The 22,064-nt window shown below is 39.4% G+C and overlaps 1 protein-coding gene and 1 pseudogene across 1 annotated transcript in view; both read left to right on the top strand.

The window, feature by feature from the left end:
* ASCC1 (activating signal cointegrator 1 complex subunit 1) overlaps positions 1–22,064 on the top strand; it is a 165,435-nt gene that overhangs the window by 7,149 nt on the left and 136,222 nt on the right. The window contains exon 4 of the mRNA XM_006888965.1: positions 7,472–7,650. Within this exon, the coding sequence (XP_006889027.1) occupies positions 7,472–7,650 (179 nt within the window). The remainder of the gene's footprint in view (positions 1–7,471; positions 7,651–22,064) is intronic.
* LOC102853049 lies at positions 18,128–18,486 on the top strand (annotated as a pseudogene).

Here is a 22,064-nt window from a genome sequence, read left to right on the forward strand (position 1 = left end):
TATGTTGTTTCATGAAATTCTTCTGTGTCTGCCAATTCCTTTCGATACAATTTATAGCCTCCAAAAATCCACTGGAGTGTCTGAGTCATTTCCATCTGGATGGCCATGAGTGGTTACTTGAGTGGTTTTATTTTCAAAACTTGGCACCAGCTATAATCACTACTAAGAGTTTTATATTTTCCCTCTGTCCATATACTAACATACATGGTGATTTTTATTGCAGTAAAGATTGTGTTGTTGTGTACCATCAAGTCAGAACTGACCCATAGCTCACCCACCAGCAGGTTTTCAGAGGCGGTTTAATTGCACTGGAGGAGAATATCCATTCTTCTCCTGCGGAGCAGCTGGTGGATTCGACCCACACACTTTTGTGATTGCAATGTAGCTTTTTGCCACTAGGCCAGCAGAGATTATGGGAATGAGGCCTTGCCAGCACTTTTGGGCAGAGCAACCAATCTTATACAGCCCAGAGAATAAGTCCTTTTGAAGAGGTGGAAAACAGGTCCCAAAATATCATATGATGGAGACTGGACTTTAGAAATTTTCATTTAGGATTTAAGAAAATCCTTAGCTCTTTTGTTCTCTGAGTCAGGCTAGTGCTGCTTGTTCCTCATGTCTCCCTTTGCAAAGTATTTCCGCTAAGAATCCTCTTTCTTGTATTGCGGGAAAAAAACTTGGACTCTCTTATTTAACGAGAAGAACTCTGGTGTAGATTTTTACATTGAAAGCGTATTTATTTTAGAATGAAAAGTTTCTGTGTCTAATTGTTAAATGAAGGGGATTAGTGCTACTAATTTAATTGAAAAGCAAGAAATTATTGGTCTTAAAGCTAAGTAAAATATATAGAAAAAGAAATTTGATTGGTTAAAATAAATTGGAATTATTTTTTGGAATTAATTAGCCTGGAAGCAGGAGTGGCATCCACTTCCGAAATGGCTTGCCTCCGAAACTCTGAACAATGCTCAGGCCTTTAGTTCATAGGGTTTCTGTGAGTCATCTACGACTCGACGGCACCAAACAACAACAACAACAAAATAAATTGAGATGTGTTGTAAAAAATCAAGACTGCAGTTGCAGTAAGTAGTATGCTATGTGCTGTTACTTATTCACTTTCTTTTCTCCCTCCTATTTTTGAGGACTTGTTAGTGTCGTTATAAAGTACCATCAAGTTGACTACGACTCATAGCAACTCAGTGAACAGCAGATCTGAACCTTGCCCTGTCCTGTGCCATCCTTACCATCCCTGACATGATAAAACTCATTGTTATTTACAGTTATTCTGTCAATCCGTCTTGTAGAAGGTCTTCTTTTCTTCCTCTGAGCCTACATTTTCCCCATTTGGATATCTTTTTCCAGAGACTAACCCCTCCTGACAGCTTTCTCAAAGTAAGTGAGACAAAATTTTGCCATCCTTGCCTCTAGGGAGCACCTGGGTTGCACTTTTTTCGTGACAGGTCTGTTTGTTCTCTTGACGATTCATGGGATAGTAAGCATTCTTCTTCAGTGCCACAGATTCAAAGGCATCTCTTCTTCTATTATCCACATTCATAGTCCAGCTTTCAGATGCATAGGAAGTAACTGAAAAGATCATGGGTTAGTTGTACTTTAGTCTTTAAATTGGCATATTTGCTCTTTAGCACTTTGGAAAGGTCCTAGATGGCAGATTATCTTAATGCAACGTGTCATTTGGTATCTGACTTATCAACAGTCTGTGTTATGCAGATGACACAATCTTGAAGAGGACTTGAAGCACTTGTTGAAGAAGATCAAAGACTACAGCCTTCAGTATGGATTAAATCTCAATGTCAAGAAAACAAAAATTCTTACCCTGGGATCAATAGGCTGCGTTACAGATGGAGAAAGATTCAAACTGTCAATGAATTCATCTTCTTAGGGTCAGCAGTCAGCACATTGGTACCAACATTCAGGACATCAGACGACATACTGCACTGGGAAAGTCTACAGTCATAGACCTTTCCAAATTACTGAGGAGCAACAATGTCAGTTTAAAGACTAAGTGTGCTTAATTCAGTCCATGGTATGCATTTTTGAGAGCTGGTTAATGAATAAGGATGACAAAAGAAGAATTGGTACCTTTGAGTTGTGATGTTGGAAAAGAGTACTGAATATCCTGTGGACTGCAAAAAGAACAAACGAGATGTCTTGGAGAGAGTATAGCCAGAGTGCTCCTTGGAGGCGAAGTTGATATAGATTTGCCCCATATACTTGGTTCCCATTTATTTGTTGTTATGTGCTGTCAAGTTGACTGTAACTCAGCGACACTGTGAACAATAGCTCTGAACCTTGCTCTATCCAGAGCCAACTTGTTTCTGGCACACCTGACCCTGTTGCCACAGTTACCATGTCCATTCATCTCATCCTGGTTCATCCTTATGCATTGACCCTCTCTATCCTTCTAAGCATGATGTCCTTTTCCAAGGACTGCTCCCTCTTGGTGATATGTCCAAAGTATGTGAGTTAGAGCTTCAAAATCCTTGCCTCTCAATAGCAAACTAGTTTCACTTTCTCCAGGATAGATCTGTTTGTTCTCTGTGCTGTCCGTGGTGTAGTCAGTACTCTTCTCCAGCACTGCATCTTAAAGACATCAATTCTTCTTTCATCCTTATTCAGTTCAGTTCTCAGATGTATAGCAAGCAATTGAGAAGACCATGGCTTAGATCAGGTGCACCGTAGTCTCTAAACTGACACCATTACTCTTTAGCACTCTGGAGAGAGCCTTGGCAGTAGATTTTCCCAGTACAATTTGTCTTTTGATTTCCTGACTGCTTGTGCCAAGAGTGCTGATTGTAGATCCAAGCAAGATGAAATCATTAGCAACCTTAATCCTTTTTTCATCTATCATGATATTGCCTATTGGCCTCGTAGTGAGGATCTTTGTTTTTTTTTTAATTGATTTTTTTTTAATTATTATTATTATTTTTTGTGCATGTACCGTCAAATCAGATCTGACTGGTACAGGAGGAAATTGTCCCTCCTTCTCCGGCAGAGCATCTGGTGGATTTGAACCGTGTACCTTTGGGATTGCAGTATAGCTTCTTGCCACTAGGCCACCAGAGCTCCCCTTAATTGATATTTTAATGAAAGATTATAGAGAACTTAGAGTTCCATTCATTTGTTGAACATTTTCCTCCCTGCCCACCCCCTACCCCCAGTTTGCTTTTCTCTTTGAAAAGAAAAAAATTCTTTCATTGTTATACAATCCCCCCATAAGTCTACTTTACTATGCAGCTCTTATTCTGGACTCTTGTCATGCAAACAATACCTGATTATATATCCCTTTTAAACAATTCTCTCCCTCATCTGTTTCAATGCAGGGTTAATTGTTTATCCCTTCTTTTCTTAGTTTTCCTCCAAACCTTATGTCAGTCCTGTTTTATAACAGTGACACTATGCAGTATTTGTCTTTTTTTGACTGAGATAATTCACTCAACATAATGTCCTCCAGGATTGCCCATTTTGTATAACATTTCAGGAGTTCTTTGTTTTTCAGTGCTGCATTGTATTCCATTGTGTGACTATACCAGAGCTGCTCTATCCATCCATTTGTTGATGTGCACTTAGGTTGTTTCCAACTCATTGCTATTGTAAACAAAGCAGCAATAAGCATGGGTGGGCATATATCTGCTTGGGAGGCAGTTCTGTTATCTTTAGGGTATATTCCTAGAAGTGGAATTGCTGGGTCAAATGGTATTTCTATTTGCAACTTTTTTAGAAAGTGTCATACTGCCTTCCATAGTGGTTGCACCATTTTATACTCCTGCCAACAATGAATAAGGGTTACAGTTTCTCCGCCACCTTGCCAGCATTTATTGTTTGCTTCTCTGTTGAATTTGTTGTTTGCTGCTCTGTTGTTACTGGGGTGAGATGATATCTCATAGTTTTGATTTGCATCTCTCTTAGAGCTAGGGATTTCGAACATTTCTTCATGTGTTTGCCATCTGAATGTCTTCTTTGGTGAAGTGTCTGTTCATATCCTGTGCCCATTTTTCACTTGGGTTGTTTCCCTTTATCTTGTTGTAGTGCTCTAGTATTCTATAAATTCTAGATATAAGTCCTTTATGTGACATGCCATAACCAAATCTTTTTTCCCAATCTGTGGCTTCCCTTTTTACCCTGTTGGAGAAATTTTTGGATGTGCATAGGGATTTTATTCTTTTATTTTATCCTCTCCTGGTTATAGGGATCTTTGTTTTCTTGATGTTGCAATCCATGCGAAGGCTGTAATCTGTGACATTCTGCAGCAAACACTTCAATTCCTCTTCACTTTTAGTAAGCAATATGGTGTCATCTGTATAATACACATTGATGAGTCTTCATCCAATCTTGATGTCACATTCTTCATAAAGTCCAGCCTCCTGAATGATCTGTTCTACATATAGTTTGAGAAGATATGGAGAGTGGACACATTCCTGATGCATTCCTTTCTTGATTTTGAACCACATAGTATTCCCTTGCTCTGTCAGCAGCTTCCTGATCTGGATACAGGCTTTGCATGAGCTCCATCACATGTTCTGGGATTCCCATTCTTCTCCATGTTAGCCACAATTTATTGTAATCCACACAGTCAAATGCCTTTGCATAATCGATAAAACACAAATAGACATCTGTCTGGTACTCTTTACATATAGTCATGATCCATTTGACATCAGCAATAATATCCCTAGTGAAATGGCATCCTCTAAATAAATTTCTGGTAGTTCTCTGTTTACTGTTCTAATAATTTTTCAATAATCTTCAGCAAGATTTTGCTTGCATGTGATGTTAGTGATATTGTTGGACAATTTCCATATCCTTTATCACCTTTTTTTTTTGAATGGGAATAAATATGGATCTCTTCTATTCACTTGGCCAGGTAGCTGCCTCCAGATTTCTTAGCACAACCTGGTGAGCAGATCCAGGAAGTAACTAAAGCAGTTTAATATCCAGATTAAAAAACAAATTTCCTGGAGGTAAGCAGATGGTTAGAGTCATAAGAGACATCAGTTTAATGATTTGGTTTGCTACCATATAATGAGAATTTTCTGGTCTTTTAAGAAAAATTCATGTGATTGGTTTAAATTAGATAGACCCCTGGCCTCTTTTTTAAACTTTTTACCTGGACAGAGGGCCTTTACAGGCTTTGTCTTTTCCCATTGCTTGTTACTTCTGTCTTTTCTTCTGTACTTTTATTTTCCTAATATAATTGCAAAAATGGTTATTATCCAGAGCTCCTTGTTCACACCTTCAAAGTTATGTGATCAAAGAGGAAGATATGTTCAATTGGAAGATACCAGTTGCTCAGTTTGAGTCTCCTGCCCATTGTTGGAATAGCCTATATTAGAATTGCAGGCAAGGATCTTACTTAGAATTGGTTCAGATGTGTCTGTGTGCTTGGTGGGGGATAAGATCAATTATCAGAAAAAGCGGGAGTAAGAACTAGAATATGTGTGAGGTACATAAGACAGCTATCAGTCTTTATTCCTTTAGTTTACTTGGAATCTCCAGTCAGCCACATCATATACACCTTCACATCGATGTCCCATAAGTACCTCACATTCTTTATTCCTCAACTGCTGTTTTCTCAATGACTGTCTTCCTTTGCTTCAACTTAAAGGTCATTAATGTCAAAACTGTTTAAGCCTCAGGATTTGTGCATAGGGGTGCTGTGACTGAGATGTTTCTGCCCTATATGTAGGTAGCATCTACTGAAAATGACTTCATTTCCTAGACTAGATATTGGCAGGTCGTGGCTGCTGTCCTTTAGGGCATGCTGTGCAGAAGCAGCAGGTTTGTGCTGTTTTTTATATAGCAGTTGCCTACTTGTGCTTTAACGTGGATAGACAAATAGAAATTTCCCTTACAGAGTAAGAGGCTAGAAGTCCAAGTTCATGATGCTGGCTCTCAGGGAAGACTTCTGTGCCTTCTGGTTCTAAGAGTTTCTCAAAGCTGGATCCTGTATCCAAGGGACACACCCCACTCCCAGCTTTCCTTTCTTGTTGGTGTTAACTGAGGTTACTGAAGTTCATCCTCTATTTTTGCTTTTTTTTAAGAGAACATATTCAAATTATTTGTTTTTCATTCACTCAGTCATAGACTTTTTGTTGTATATTAATTACAAATGATAAATAAACCAATTAGTGTCTAATCAATTCATATTGTATATTGCCTTTAATTTATCCACCTTATCTTTTTATTTTTTTTGTTTTGTTTTGTATTGTTCTTTTTTTTTAAGTTTTATACTGGTTTTCCCACAAAGTTTGTATACATTGTTTTCACACCAGGTCTTTCCCAGTTTATCTTTTTATTTTTACTCACCTCTTGCTCCCTTTTCATCCCTGTTAGCCACCCAAGTATGACTGATTCCATCTGTGTATAAACGTTTCCTTTATTCACTCACTCAATGCTGTCAGTTCAGAACCGATTCATAGCTGACCTGAGTGTTTGGAGGGTATAAATCACACAGAAGGAGATTGCTCATGTTTCTCCCACAGGGTCACCGGTGGATTCTGAAGAGCAGAGAGGTTCCACCTTTGAGTTAGCATCACAGTTCTCTATGGACTATGCCACTAGAGCTACCTGTTGATAGGTGTCAAGTCGAATTATGGCTTATAAACAGCCTTATGAACAACAAATCTGAACCTTGTCCAAGCTATAATAAGGGTCTTATACTTAGGGAGCTCTGGTGGCAAGAAGCTGCAACGTAATCCCAAAGGCACACGGTTCCAGGCCACCAGCTGCTCCACGGGGGAGAAGGACGGGCAGCCTCCTCCTGTGCAATTAACTGCCTCTCAAAATCCAATGGAGGGTCAGCTATGGGTCAGTTCCGACTCCATGGTACACAACAACAACATACCATCCTTAGAAACCACTAGTGGCCTAGGAGTTGTGCTGCCAACCCAAAGACAGGCAATTTGAATCTTCCAGCTGCTCCATAGGAGACTAATGGACAGTCTTCTCTTGTGTAATTTATAGCTTCTGAAAACTCACAGGAGGGTCAGCTGAGTCGATTGTGACTTGGCAGTATACAGCAACAGTACACCATAATTGTAATTTTGTGACTGACTTATGGCATTCAGTGTAATTTGCATAATTTTTAGATTGTATGATAATTTTATTTTTAACTTTTGAGAAACCACAAAATCATTTTCCACAGTGGCTGTACATTCTGTATTCCTACCAGCAGCATTTGAAGGTTTGTATTGTAGCTTTTGAACTAATTTATTTTTTTCTCTCATCAGCTGATCTTAAGAGGATTTCTTTTTCCATTTCAGTCTGCTTGGATTGAATTCATTAACAGCTTTCCTATCCTTAGCACAGTCCTAAGTTCAGATTTATGTGTAAGAATAGGACTGCTTTTAGCTCCCTGGAGAGGACAGTATCAGGAGGTCAGAGAGGACAGTATCAGGAGGTCAGCTGTTTCACAAGCAGTTACGGTGTCTGGGTGTTTTAACACTCTTTCTTTTGTTTGCAGTTATCACTGGCCAGCATCGAGGTGGCGTTGTTTCAGCACGAACTCGGATTGACGTTCTCTTGCACACTTTTAGAAGGAAGCAACCCTTTACCCACTTCCTCGCCTTTTTCCTCAATGAATCTGAGGTTCAAGAGCGATTCCTGAAGTTCCAGGAGGAAGTGCTGGAGAAGTGCTCCATGGTAAGCAGCAAACAAACCAAAGCAAAAAGCTAAAAAAAAATCACACATCCAGGTTACAAAAACAGTTCATGACCCAAACAGTTGAAAGATACAGACTTCTTCCCTCACCTTTAAAGGTTACCACTTCTGATGGTTCTGGTAATTTGGAAGTAGGGGGGGAAAAAACCAAACCCCAATCATCTTAGTACATGTCCCTTTTTTTTTTAAATTTTTATTGTATTATTTTTACATGTACCGTCAAATCAGATCTGACTAGTACAGGAGGAGATTGCCCCCTCCTTCTCCAGCAGAGCATCTAGTGGATTTGAACCATGTACCTCTGGGATTGCAGTGCAGTGTCTTACCACTAGGCCACCAGAGCTCTCTAGTACATGTTCTTTTATCTTTCAGACTTGACTTTAAGAAATTTCAAGACACTGAAGCATTTTTTCCTTTTGCCTGTGGTTGTGTACCTTTAGGTTGTTAGCCTTGGGAGTGTAACTGAGACTTTTGCTTTGGGCCAATTATGGCTCTTTAATTTTTTTTTGTGTGTATGTGATTTGAGTAAATATTTACAAAGCAAATTGCTTTCCCATTCAACCATTCATGCAAATTTTATTTTATGACATTAATTACAATGCTCATAATGTAACCACTCTTCTCATTTCCTTACTCTGATTCTTATTCCCTCCCCGTCCCCCACCCCATCCTGTCTGCCCCACCCCTTCCTGCCTTCTGACCTTTAGCTGGGCAAATGCTGTTCTTTTGATCTTAGGTTGTTGTGTATTCTAAGGAGTGGAAGTTTCCTGGGTATTACTTTTCCTTTTCTAGGTCTCTTTGTTGCTTGGTTAAAAGTTGAGCCACATGCACTGCCTTTGAGCCCCCAGCGTGCCTGCTCGTGGCACCAGGGGTTAAGCTGAAGCTCAAGAACATGAATTTGTGCATAACTGGGGCCCTAGCCCACAGCAGGCGGCCCTTTTAACCATGAGCAACACAGTGGCAGATCAGGCCTCTGCTGGGGTTCGCCTCTTGGGTCTCAATTCTTAGGATGGATAGTAGGCTCTTTGACTAATTGGGTATTGTGTGTGTGCTGCTGACTAGTTGGACTAGCGCTGCAACTTAACCTGTCCTTGGCTGTCATCCAATAAACTTTAGGTGTTATTGAAAAAAAAAAAAGTTGAGCCACAGGGATGAGTCTGAAAGGTGGCTGAGGTTCCATGGTCTCTGGAGTTTTTGTCAGTAAGCGTGGCTGTTTTGATGTTACTTGGTTCTGTTCTTAGTTTTTGTGCCCAATCTTTCCAGAACCTTCACCTTCAGCGTGATCAGTAGTGGTAGCCAGGCACCATGTAGGTCTTCTGGTCTCAGGGTCATGGAAGCTGAGGTTTGAATAGTCCGTTAGTCCTTTGGACAGATTTCTATATGTCTTTGCCTCTCTTCTCTGATTTTTGTTACAGACAGGGAGAGACCAATATTTGTACTTTCGGTGGCTGGTGTATCTGGTCATTAGTTGCCAAAGTGGAATGTGTAACATTATGTTTGTGGACTATGTTATGCTAGGTCCCCTTGATGTCACCATGATTGCTGTCTTAAGGTCCCCAAATCAGTGATATATCCTCCCTAAGGGTATTTGGTTCTGACTGAGGTATTTATATAGTTTTGCCGTGTTGTTCTGTTATATACATGCATATATTTACAGCATATAATGTTGTGTTGTTGTTGTGTACTATCGAGTCAGAACCAACCCATAGCTGACCCTCTGGTGGGTTTTCAGAGGTATGGGAGGAGCTTGCCCATCCTTCTGTGGAGCAACTGGTGGATTTGAACCTCATGCTTTTGGCTTCTTGCCGCTAGGCCACCAGAGTTCCCTACAGCATATAATAGGAATTAGAAATATCATCTGCCAAACCTTTGTATGGTCATAGGTGCCATTCTTGTCATCTGTCCTTGTCAGTTTATCTTGTCTATCTGTAGTCATGACTTATTTGTGGTTAATAAGTAAAAGAAAAATGTACATATAGAATTGTCACAGTGAAATGCTTATTACTAGTATAATAATAGATAATCTAGGTTAGAAAACAACTTTTGAAATTCCTTTGGATGTACTTTCAGGTGATTTTTAAAAAATAAGGTATGAAAGCATTATGATTATTATAGGAATTTAGAAAATAGAAGAAATGAATATAAAAAAATCCATTTGTAATCCTACCACTGAGAAATTTTGGTAGGTTTTCTTCAAATATTTATGTGTGTGTATCATGTACTTAAAAATTAAATCTGGCTTACATATGGTTTTAGATCTTGCTTTCTTTAATGTTTACCAGCTTACCATAAACATTATTTGATGTTATAGGACAAAACTTAAATCTTACACTTTTGCTTTGGAGGCCAGGAAGGAAATGGTAATAGTGATGCAGGTTGTAACAGAACAGTTTGTAGCTGGATTTTTGCTTTCTTTTGTGGGTATGCACATATGTGTTGGTGCTTTCTCCCTTCTTTTGGCTACTGACATGGGCTGATGGAACTAATACTTGAATGATTACTTTCCCTGCTATGAGTGTCATGCTGGCATTAATCCGTCTGAAGTACTTCCTTCCTGCTTTCCGGGAGACTCCATACTGGCATTGCCTCCTTCCTTCCTTTAAATCAGGCCCTGATAACAGCAGGAAATAAATGCAGCATAAAAGAACTAAGGAAGGGGCCATTGTCTATCTGTTATATGAAAGGGATTGTTAATGAATTCTGTTCTGATTTTAGAATGACATGCAGATGGCTACAAAAAGCCTTTGTGCCTTTTCTTTTCATATTTTGTACTGTGGTCTTAGGTGAGTTCCCTCCTGGTAATGTTGAAGCTCATACACCTGTTCACTGAGGTAACAGTTGTTTCCTAAAAGATGGTGCTATTCAGTCTTGTTTTTGTTTTCTGAAACCCATTTAACATCTGTGTGGCTCATGAATTTAAAAAAAATTTCTGTTAATTTATTATGTAGATGATCCTTGACTTTTCACAATTCTCACAATTCTGTTTTAAGTCGTTTCTAGTGTAGGTTGAATACCTAAATTTCCTCCCTCCTCCCCCAATATTCTTTATTATTGCAGAGCCTTGGTGGTAGCTCTTAACCTAAAAGTAAGCAGTTTGAACCTACCGGCTGTTCTGTGGGAAGAAGGTGTGGCAGTCTGCTCTTTTTGGATTATTGCCTTCTAACCCCCCAGGAGAGGGATATCATGCTTGGGAGGGTGGAGGGACAGCGCAGAAGAGGAAGGCCCTCTATGAGGTGGATTGATTCAGTAACTGGGATAATTGGGATGGGAGTGTCAGAGACAGTGCAATTAGCACAGGACAGAGCAGAGTTTAGGGCTGTTGTACATAGGGTCGCTATGAGTTGCAAGCGACTCGGCACATAACAACAAAACAACAACCCCCATGGGGCTGCTTAGTCCTGGGGGGTTGTTATGAGTCAGAGTCTACTTGAAAGTAATGAGTTTAAGGTACTGTTGCCTTTTATTAGAAGTGTCTCTATCCGTCCGATCTTTATTTGTCTATGGGGATTGTTAAGGGAATGGTAACATTAGCAAATTATGGACCAAAACATTATATGAAGTATGTATTACTAATTATAGGAAACCCCAAAACCCCCAAAATGGATGGTTCTAAGTGTGGTTTATAGTAACTCGAATACAGCTTAGGTCAAGGAATACCTATGTATGTTTATGAAAATAGATAATATACTCTGTTTTGCAACTACCTTTTTAACTTTACCACACGTTTTAGGTCAATACTGTCTTAGTTATCTTAGTTATCTAGTGCTGCTATAACAGTAATACCACAGCTGGATAACTTTTACATACAAAGTTATTTTCTTATAATTTAGGAGACTACATGTCTGCATTCAAGACACTGTCTCTAGGGGAAAGTCCTTTTCTCCTTTCCACATCTGTAGGCCTGGTGTTCTTTGGAGATTTCCATGTTTTTTACATCAATCTTCCCTTGGGTCTAAGAGATTCCTAGCATGTTGACCCCAGGTCCAATGGATTGCTTTGCTCCTGGCTTTTCTATCTTGATAGTAGTGAAATACCCTAGCTTTTTTCTTGCTTCTTTCTCTCTCTCCCCCTTTTTTTTTTTAAAAAAATCTTTTCTAAGATAAAAGGTATGATTTGAGCAAAGATGTTGCTTGAATAAGGGTGATGTTACTCTGATAAGGTTGTGACTCAAGATATGTGCCACCCTAATCCTGCTTCATTAGTATATAGAGACCAGAATTTACAACACATCACAAAATAGAGGATAGTTACAGCAGATCCCAAAGTGGAGAACAATTACATAATGCAGAGAAATCATGGCCAAGCCAAGCACACATGGATTTCGGGGGAACACAGTTCAGTTCATGGCAAATACATATAAACACTACTACCATTTTTAATTATTGGAAAATATTCTATGAATGTACCATGACTTTGTTAACCTTTTGATGATAGAATATTAAAAGAAATTATTTCTGTTAAGTGATGTGATAAACAGACATGTATATGCTTCCTTCTTTGAGATGAATTCCAAAAAATTAGAATATGAGTCAAAGGGATGCACATTTAAGATTATTCAAGTTCTTTTGTATTCTTTTTTTTAAAAAAATAGTGTTGGAGATTTGGTGGCCTAGTGGCAAAAAGCTGCACTGTAATTCCAGAGGTATGCGGTTCAAATCTACCAGATGCTCTGCTGGAGAAGGAGGGACAATCTCTTCCTGTACCAGTCAGATCAATTTGATGGTACACACACACAAAATAATAAAATAAAAAAAAATCAGTGTTAACTAAATTATCATTTAAATACAAGTGATGTATCCAGGGAAATTGATATACAATGTAATATACCCAAGGATTTTGAAACTGTGTCTCAGATGCTTTGGGCATGTGGCCAGGAGAGACCTGTCCTTGGATAAGGACATCTTGCTTTGAAGGGGGAGGGACAGCACAGGAGAGGAAGACCCAGATGAGATGGACTGATACAGTGATTGGAGTAATGGGGGTTTGTTTGTGTGTCAAAGTCAGTGAGACTGGCTCAGGACAGGGCAGAGTTAAGAGCTGTTATACATAGATTTGGTGTTATCTCTGGCAACTCAGTGGCACATAACAACAACAAGAACAACAACAACAGCAGTATATCCAGTGAAATAAAAATACATCATTGATAAATATGTACACCATTGTAACAACTACTACAAATAACATTCAGAAATTTCAATCACCTAAAAAAACTCCTTTTTTGCAGTCACTCCTTACTCACTGATGCTAGGAAACCACTCCTCTGCTTTTTGTCACTATTAAATTTTTTTCTAAATTTCATAGGAATTATATAATCTTGTTATGTAGCTTTTAAGAAAATCAATATATGTCTTAGTTTTCTAGTGTTGCTTTAACAAACATAGTAAGTAGATAATTTTAACAAATGGGAATTTATTTTCTCGTGGTGTAGTAGTCTTGACGTCTAAATTTAGGGTAGTTAGAAGAACGCACTGTCTCTTTTGGCTCTGGAGGAATGTCCTTGTCTCTCTTGAGTTTCTGCTTCAGTTTTGTGGGATCATCATGTTTTGTGGGATCTTTTCCTTTATCTGACTCTTAAATTTGCTTTTTATAATATTTTTTTTTTAAAAAGAGATTGACTCAAGACACACTGTACACTAATCCTGCCTACACAGACTGCTCATTCCCAAAAGGTATTTTAACCACAGGCATACAGAGATTGGAAGCTCTGGTAGCTTGCTGGGTAAGGAGTTGCACTACCAACCCAGAAAAAAGGGTTTGAACATATCAGCAGCTGTGTGGGAGAAAGATGGGCAGTCACTTCTTTGCAATGAAAACCCGCTGTAAAGGGTCAGCCATGAGTCGGTTCTGACTTGATGGTACACAGCAACAACAACATAGAGGTTAGGATTTACAGCATAACTCAGCAGGGGTTGGGGGATACAGTTGAATCCTTACCAACATGATTATTGAGTCATTCATGTTGTTGTATGTAAGACTTTGTTTCTTTTGATTGCTCAGTAGTATTCCTTTGCATGAATATCCCAGTTTATTTTTTCATCTGTTGAAGAACATTTAGAAGTTTCTAGTCTTTAGCTATTATAAATAAAGTTATCATAATAATCTGTATGCAAATATTTGTAAGTATGTTTTTCTATTCTTCTCAAGTACGTATTTAGGAGTAGAATTCCTGGATGCAGTGCAGATGTATATGTGTGTTGTGGATGGGTGTTGTTGAGTGGACCCGACTCATAGCGTCCCGTGTGTGACAGAACAAAGCACTGCCGGTGCTGTGCTGTCCCCACAGTGTGAAGGGGGTTGTGTTTGAGCTTAGTCTTGCAGCCACTGTGTCAGTCCATCTCAGGGAGGGTCTTCCTCTTTTCTCCTGACTCTGCTGTACGAGGCATGATGTGTTTCTCCAGGAACTGACCCTTCCTGATCACAAAAACTCAAACTCATGGCTGTCATTTAGGAACCAACCTAGTTATATTTGACCCTCCAGAGGGTTTTCCAAGGCTGTATATTTTACAGAAGGAGAATGTTCAACTTCCTCCCAGGGGAATCTTCTCAAGGATTCCAGCTGCCAGAGAAGCACCACCTTGGGTTAACAGTACAGCTCCCTGTGGACCACACCAGAGTTCCCCAGCCACTCCTGGTAGTGTGCCCACAATATGTCCATTTCTCTAAGGAACATTTTGACTATACTTCTTCCAGGATTTGCGTTGTTGGCTCTTTTGACAGTCCATGATGTACTCAGTTTTTTCACCAACACTACAATTCGAAGGGGTATCTTAGTTTTATGGAAAGTAACCAGACCTTTCCCCAAAGTGTTGTTTTTTTTTATACTACCACATGCTTTATGAGAGAATTCTGTTTGTTCTGCATTTTTGCCAACATTTGGTGGTGTCTGTTTTAATACTGATTTCAGCTACTCTGGTGGGCTTGTTGTGCTATCTCATTATGACTTAAATTGACATTAGCCTGTTAACTCATGCTGCTGAACATTTTTTCCCATGTGTTTATCGTGTGTATATCTGCTTTTGTGACGTATCTGTTCAAATCCTTTGTACATTTTTACATTGAGTTTATGTGTTTCTTATTATTCAGTTATAACATTTTTATATGTTCTAGCATGTCCTTTTTGGACATGAAGCAAGGTGAGTGTGTTCACTGAAGAGAGACATTATTGTAAAGATGAGGGGTCACTGAAGGAGAAGAAGACCCCAATGAGGTGGATTGACACGGTGACTTCAGCAGTGAACTTGAGTGTTTCGGAGATGGTGAGGATGGCACAGGATAGGGCAGGGTTCAGGTTGGCTGTTCATAGGGTCATGAGTCGTACTTGACTTGACAGCGCCTAACAACATGTCCTTTACCAGATATTTATTTCTTAAATATTTTTTTTTGTCTGTGATTTGTTTTTAGTGCTCTGTTTTTTTGTACATTTGTGCTTTTTTGTTGGTCATTTTCTTGTTTAAAATGATTCAGCACATTGAGTGTTGAAGTATTAATAAATGTTCTGAGTGCAAGAAGGGTCCAGTGAGCCTTCTATGAGAAATACGTGTTAGGCAGGTTATGTTCAGGGGTGAGTTCCAGTGCTCTTGGCCGTGAGTACATGTTTAATGGATTAGCTGGAAAAAACCCAACAAAACCTCAAAAACCAGCTTACTGCCATTGAGTCAATTCCAACTCATAAAGACACTCCTCCATCCAGGTTTATGAGACTGTAAATAGTAATAGGAAGGGATTCCTGTCTTTGTCCTGTGGAGCGCTGGTATCTGAGCCAAAGGAGATATGTGGCTTTTTGGTTAGTAGCATGACACCCTACACATAATGTCTCCAGAGCTCCTTGAATAACCATCTATTTTCTATTTATTTTTTTTAATATCTTATTGTGGTTTGGGTGAAAGTTTACAGATCAAGTTATTTTTCCATTCCACAATTTCTGTTTATTTTATTTTGTGACATTAGCCACACTCCTGTCAATGTAAGCATCCTTCTCACTTCCTCCCACAGTTCCTCATTTACATTCGCCCATCTTTCCTGCCTTTTCTTGCCTGTGACCTTTGTTTTTGTACAAGTGCTGACCCTTTGGTCTCCTGTGGCTGATTTGTGGAGCATATTCTTCATGTGTGCTATGGTTCAGAGAACTTAGTAGTAGTAGTTGGGCGTCATCCGGTTCTTCTGAAGACTCTAGCCACTACTCACCCAAGTAGCGTGTAAAACCTTGTCTTTTTTTTTTTTTTGTGTGTGTGTGTGTGTGTATACCGTCAAATCGGATCTGACTGGTACAGGAGGAGATTGTCCCTCCTTCTCCAGCAGAGCATCTGGTGGATTTGAACTACACATCTCTGGGATTGCAGTGCAGCTCCTTATCACTAGGCCACCAGACCGCCCTTAAAACCTTGTCTTTAAGGTATTTTCATTGTCGTTTGTTTCAAGAAACTTTTTAATTTCATTTTTTATTTCTTCTAGTATCCACTTATGTTCAAGCGAGGTGGTGTTCAGCTTCCAAATGTACAGGTTTTTCCTCTATCCTCTTGTTATTAATTTCTAATTTTGTAGCATTGTGGTCTGAGAAGATGCTTTGTATTATTTATTTTTGAGTTTATTGATGCATGCCTTGTGACCTAAAATGTGATGTATTCTGGAGAATGTTCCATGCACATTGGAAAAGAAGGTATACTGTGCTTTTTTTGGGTGCATTAGTCTATAAATATATATGAGATTGAATTGGGTTATTGTGTGGTTTAATTCTTCAGTATCTTTGTTGAGTTTATTTTTGGTAGTTCTATCTTTTCTTGAGAGTGGTGTATTGAAGTCTCTAAGTACTATAGTAGTGTTGTCTATTTCCTTTTTCAGTTTTGTTTAATGTTTGTTTTAAATATTTTGCAGGTCTTTTATTTGGTGCATAGATATTTATTATTTTTTATGTCCTCTTGTTATATTGATCTTGTAAGCAATGGTAATGACATGTCAGATAAGGGACTTATATCTAGAATTTATAAAATACTCAAGCACCACAATAAGATAAAGGTAAACAACCCAACTGAAAAATGGACCAGGATATGAACAGCCACTTCACCAAAGAAGACATTCAAATGGTAAACAAATACATGAAGAAATGTTCAAATTCCCTAGCTCTAAGAGAGATGCAAATCAAAACAACTATGAGATATCATCTCATCCCAGTAAGAATAGCAAAATTTAACAGAACAGCAAACAACAAATGCTGGCAAGGTTGTGGAGAAACTGGAACCCTTATTCGCTATTGGTGGGAGTATAAAATGGTGCAACCACTATGGAAGGCTGTATGGCGCTTTCTCACAAAGTCTCAAATAGAGATACCATTTGATCCAGCAATTCCACTACTGGGACTATACCCTAAAGAAACCATAACTGCCACCCAAGCAGATATATGCACATCCATGTTTATCGTGGCTCTGTTCACAATAGCAAGGAGTTGGAAATAACCTAAGTGACCATCAACAAATGAATGCATAGAGAATCTGTGGTATATCCACACAATGGAATACTATGCTGCATTGAAAAACAAGGAACTCATCAACTATTATACAAAGCAAGTGACCCTGGAGGACATATGAAATATCTCAGTCACAAAAGGACAAATACTGCATAATGCCACTGCTGTACAACAGGACTGACATCAGGGCTGGGGGGAGACTGAGAAAGATGGCGTAAATTGTGTATACTGCTTTGAAACAGATGAGGGTGAGAACTGTTTAAAAGAGATACCTGATAAGATATTATTGTCATGACAGGAGTCCAGAATGAAGGCTGCATAGTAGAGTGGACTTGGTGGAGGGACTGTGTAACAATGAAATAATTTTTTTTTTTACTTTTCAAGGAAAAGAACAAACTGGTGGGGAGGGTGGACAGGGAGAAAAGTGCAACGGTGAATGAATGGAAATCCAAAGTCTTTGTAAACTTTCATTAAAATTAATAAAAAAAAGAAAAAATTTCAAAAAGAATATAAAATAAAGTTCAGCCTCATCCAAAAAAAAAACACAAAACACAAGATGGAAGGTCAACAAGATGAATGTGACATAGTGACTGCAGTAAAGAGCTTCTGTGTGTCAGAGATAATGAGGAAAGCACAGGATACGGCAGTTACTCATTGTATTGCGATGAGTCATATTTGACTTGATGGCTCCTAACACAGCACTCCAACTGTCTCACTCTCTCAGCAAGTGTTTTTACGTGGGACAGGCCTAGACGAGAATGGAACAATAACGGGTGTTGTATTTGAGGACAGAGAAGGGAGCAGCAACACTTTCCTAGTTATGCTTGAATTTTTCAACTCCAATTGACATCCTTTCTCCTGGCCACTAAAAGGAGTTACGTCAGCCAAACATTAACAGAATCTTCATTTTTTTAGAGACATATTCATTCCCATACTCTTCACGTAAAAATCTTTATTTGGGGCCCTTGTGGCAGGTTCTGGGCGTCTGGATAGTTTGTGATGGCAGGGACTGGTTCCACCGCTGTGTCTGGAGCAGGGACCCTGGTAGCAGGGCCTGCAGGTCACCGAGGGGCTTCTCAAGTTTCTGCAGCCAGAGTCAGGTAGAACTCTGGGAACAGATTGACAACCTAGCCACAGAACTGTGTCGTATCGGTGAGGATCAGAAAGCGGCCCTGGATCTTGACCCCTATGTGAAGAAGTTACTTAATGGCCGGCACCGAGTTGTCTTGGTCAACAACATTCTGCAGAATGCTCAGGAGAGGCTGAGGCGACTAAACCACAGTGTTGCTAAGGAAACAGCCTGGAGGAGAGCAATACTGGATTCAGGAGTTTACTCTCCTGGTTCACCAAGCAAGTAACAGGCCAAAAGATGGACACAGGATCACAGTATCACAAGTACTGTTCGTAGCTGCCTTGTTTCAGCCACCATGAGAAGACTCCAGAAGACCTTGAGAGAGCAAAGTCTTACAGTTTGTGTCTAAAACACGTCAAAAAAATAGACACTTGACTCATATATGAGGTAAGCCGAAGAAACGGGTGAAGAAGACTCAAACTACCAAAGGACTTGACTTACAACTTTGCTCCCTCCCAGGAATGAACTGAGGCTTCTAACTACCTACTCAAGACCCACCTCCTCTTTCTTGAGCAGGTTAACAAGGGTGAGGCTTCCTCTGCTGTGGACCTGGCTTAGGGACCTGGGCAGTATGTCCTCTACCTGTGACTTATTTTCCTTTGTTTACACCAAGGACTTGGAGGAGAAGAAAACAGGCAAAGTCAAGGTGAACAATGCCTGTCTGTACCTCTTTGGTGATTGCAATCACTTGAATGTAGTAGCCATGTCGCTAGAAACATTTAATTCAATAAATGCTTCAATAATTTAAAAAAATAATCTTTAATTGATGGTATTAATATTTTGCTGCTCTCCTTTTGTTTTTCTGAGAAGACATTTATACTTCCTACAATTCATGGCAAGATTTGTCATTAGTTTTGGAATCTTTGGGACTACTGAAACATGAATTTGGTGGGTTTTTTTTTATGTTTTTTATTTTTATTTTATTATTTTTGTGTGAGTGTACCGTCAAATCAGATCTGACTGGTACAGGAGGAGATTGTCTCTCCTTCCCCGGCAGAGCATCTGGTGGATTCGAACCATGAGCCTCTGGGATTGTAGTTGCAGCTCCTTACCACTAGGCCACCAGAGCTCCCCCGAAACATGAATTTGTTAATTTACTTTTATACCCTACCCTAACATATTAGGGTTTATTTTCATTGTAAGAAATCATTGGAACTCTATGGATTTAAAACAACATGTATTTTAGAATAACTTGCAGTTCGGTAGTTCAGAAGACTGGCTGGACTCCAGTTATCTCCTTAGAGTCTCATAGGTCAAAAACAAGGTGTTGACTCTCTGGTCTCTGATGTGGAGTCTGGGGAAGAATCTGCTTGCAGGTTGTTAGCAGAATTCAGTTTCCTGTAGCTGTCAGCCTGTAGTCCGCATTTTTTTTTAAATATTTTTTTTATTTTTATTTTATTATTTTGTGTGCATGTACCGTCAAATCAGTTCTGACTGGTACAGGAGGTGATTGTCCCTTCTTTTCCAGCAGAGCATCTGGTGGATTTGAACTGTGTGCCTCTGGGATTGCAGTGCAGCTTCTTGCCAGTAGGCCACCAGAGCTCCCCTGTAGTCTGCATTTTGTAGATACACAGCCTTCCCAGCTTCCCTCAAATCTTTCTTGTGCTCTGAATCTCTAATTTCCGCTACCAGCCAGAGAAAATGCAGTTTTTTTAAAGAATTCATGTATATAGATTAGACTGACCTGGATAATCTTATTTTAAAGTCACTTGTGCCCTATATCATAATGTAATCATAGGAGTTACGTCACGTTCTCAGTTTCCACCTACAGAAGGAAGGGATTATACGAGTTGGGGTCATTGGGAGTCATTTTTAGAATTCTGCACCACATTTTCATTTTTTAAATATTATTGTGAAGTTCACATTTTTTGGAACAGTAGGTACTTTTTTTACTTTCATATCTCACCCTGCCTTCCTGTAACTTCTCTTTTCTTTTTCTAAAGTAACTGGTTTCTTTTTCCTCTTTGATAGCATGCTTGTCCTTGACCTCACCCTTGACTTTTTGAGGACACAAGATTTACCTTTTTAATAATGTCTCTTGCAATCACCTCCCTTTATAATCACCATCATTGATATGAGAAGTGCTGTTTGACGCAGTATCACTATCATCCTTGGGCTCCAGCTCCTGGAGCCTGCGTATTTAGTGTAGCATTTGGCTGCTCACAGTCACAGTATTTTTCATCTATGTGATCTGCAAATAAACAACACCTTTTATTTTTTCCACTTAGTCTTTTCTTCCATTAAGATTCAGAGATAGCTTCCTGTCTGTGAGTTCACGAAGTCTGTTACAACCCTATATCTCTTTCAGTCATTCTGTAGCTAGTAATGCAGCTATAATTCCACTTTATCTCAGAGTAAGGTTCAGTAGAAAGCACATCAGTAATGAAAAACAGTAATTCAGGGCTGTGTTTGGTAGAGCATTCCAAAGGCTTATAGGATCTGATTGAAGCAAAGGTGGTTTTCCAGCTGCCTAGATAGAACCTGTATAGCTTATAGCTCCAGAAACGGCATCATTCTGCTCCTGTTGAAGTATGAGGGCTGACAGTGGGCAGGAATGGATAATGGGTTTGGGCTTTCTTTCTTCCCAGGAAGGATTATTTTTTCCACTGTTAGAAGTATTCTCTGAAGAAGATTTACATATGAAAGTGTTAGAATTTAGGACTCTTCCTGTACATCTTATGGATGATTTAGAATTAAGACAAGATAGTTGCCTTTGTTTGTTAAGTTATAAGCACCTGACCTTTTGATGTTGGGGTAAGAATGAAAAGGAGATGTTTACATGATTAAGATCTTGTATAATTTACAGGGAGAGAGTAATTTTGAACAAGTTTTTGTCATTTATTCACTGCTTCTTAAATGGCTAGTACATCATATTATGTAATAATGATTCTACCCTTACAGGTCACATACTCCAGTGAGGGAAATAGTCTTACAGAAATAACTAGTTCTGTGGCAGAATGGGGGAGGGAGTGTGGTGGGTGCAGATGAGAGAGTCTACAGCAGCTGGAGGAAGCTTAATAAAGGAGATGACACTTGAGGAAAGTCTTGAAGGAAGAGCAGTTGGAGCCAGGCTCACAAGGAGGTAAAGAATGAATATTCTGGGGGAGGAAATGGTAATTGCATGGTGTAGAGGTGTTCTAGTTTTCTGTGTTCAGGGGAGAGTTGAGTTTGTTGAACTGAAAAGTGAGTAGGGTAGGGAAGAAATGGGAGTTAAAAGCAGAATGACTAAATGGTATCCAGGTTGTAAAAGGTATCGTGTGTGTTAGAGACTTTTAACATATTCTAATATATGTTGTTGTTTACTTTCAAGTTGGAACTGACTCAAGGCTGATCCTCTAGTAGATTTTCACAGGCAATTTAATTGCATGGGAGGAGGATGCCCATCTTTCTCCCATGAAACAGTTGGTGGACTTGAACTCTGCGCCTTTGGAATTACAGTGCAGTTCCTTACCACTAGGCCATGTATTAATATTAAAAAAAATTCAGAACTCAGTATTGTCAAGTTGGCTCTGACTCATATTGACCCTGCATTAGGTTTCCAAGAAGGACACTGACTATATTGTTCCCATTGAATGGCTAGTAGATTTGAACAGCTGAATGCCTGAGGTCATACCTTGCCACTATTGCTGTTTGTCCACAGCATTGCCACAGTCTCTCCACCTCCAGCGTCTCACTCTCACCAGGGTATTGCCGCCACAAGTCTTTCTCACCTCTAGTCTTAGTGTGGGAAGCACTCTTTCTCTTATCCTAGCCTCATAGCTGATGCTGATTTGCAAGACCACGTGTCTGCAGTTAAGGTAGCTG

The sequence above is a fragment of the Elephantulus edwardii genome, unplaced genomic scaffold, assembly GCF_000299155.1.
Source record: "Elephantulus edwardii isolate Elephantulus edwardi_28Jun2011 unplaced genomic scaffold, EleEdw1.0 scaffold00074, whole genome shotgun sequence".
In the NCBI taxonomy this organism is placed as follows: domain Eukaryota; kingdom Metazoa; phylum Chordata; class Mammalia; order Macroscelidea; family Macroscelididae; genus Elephantulus; species Elephantulus edwardii.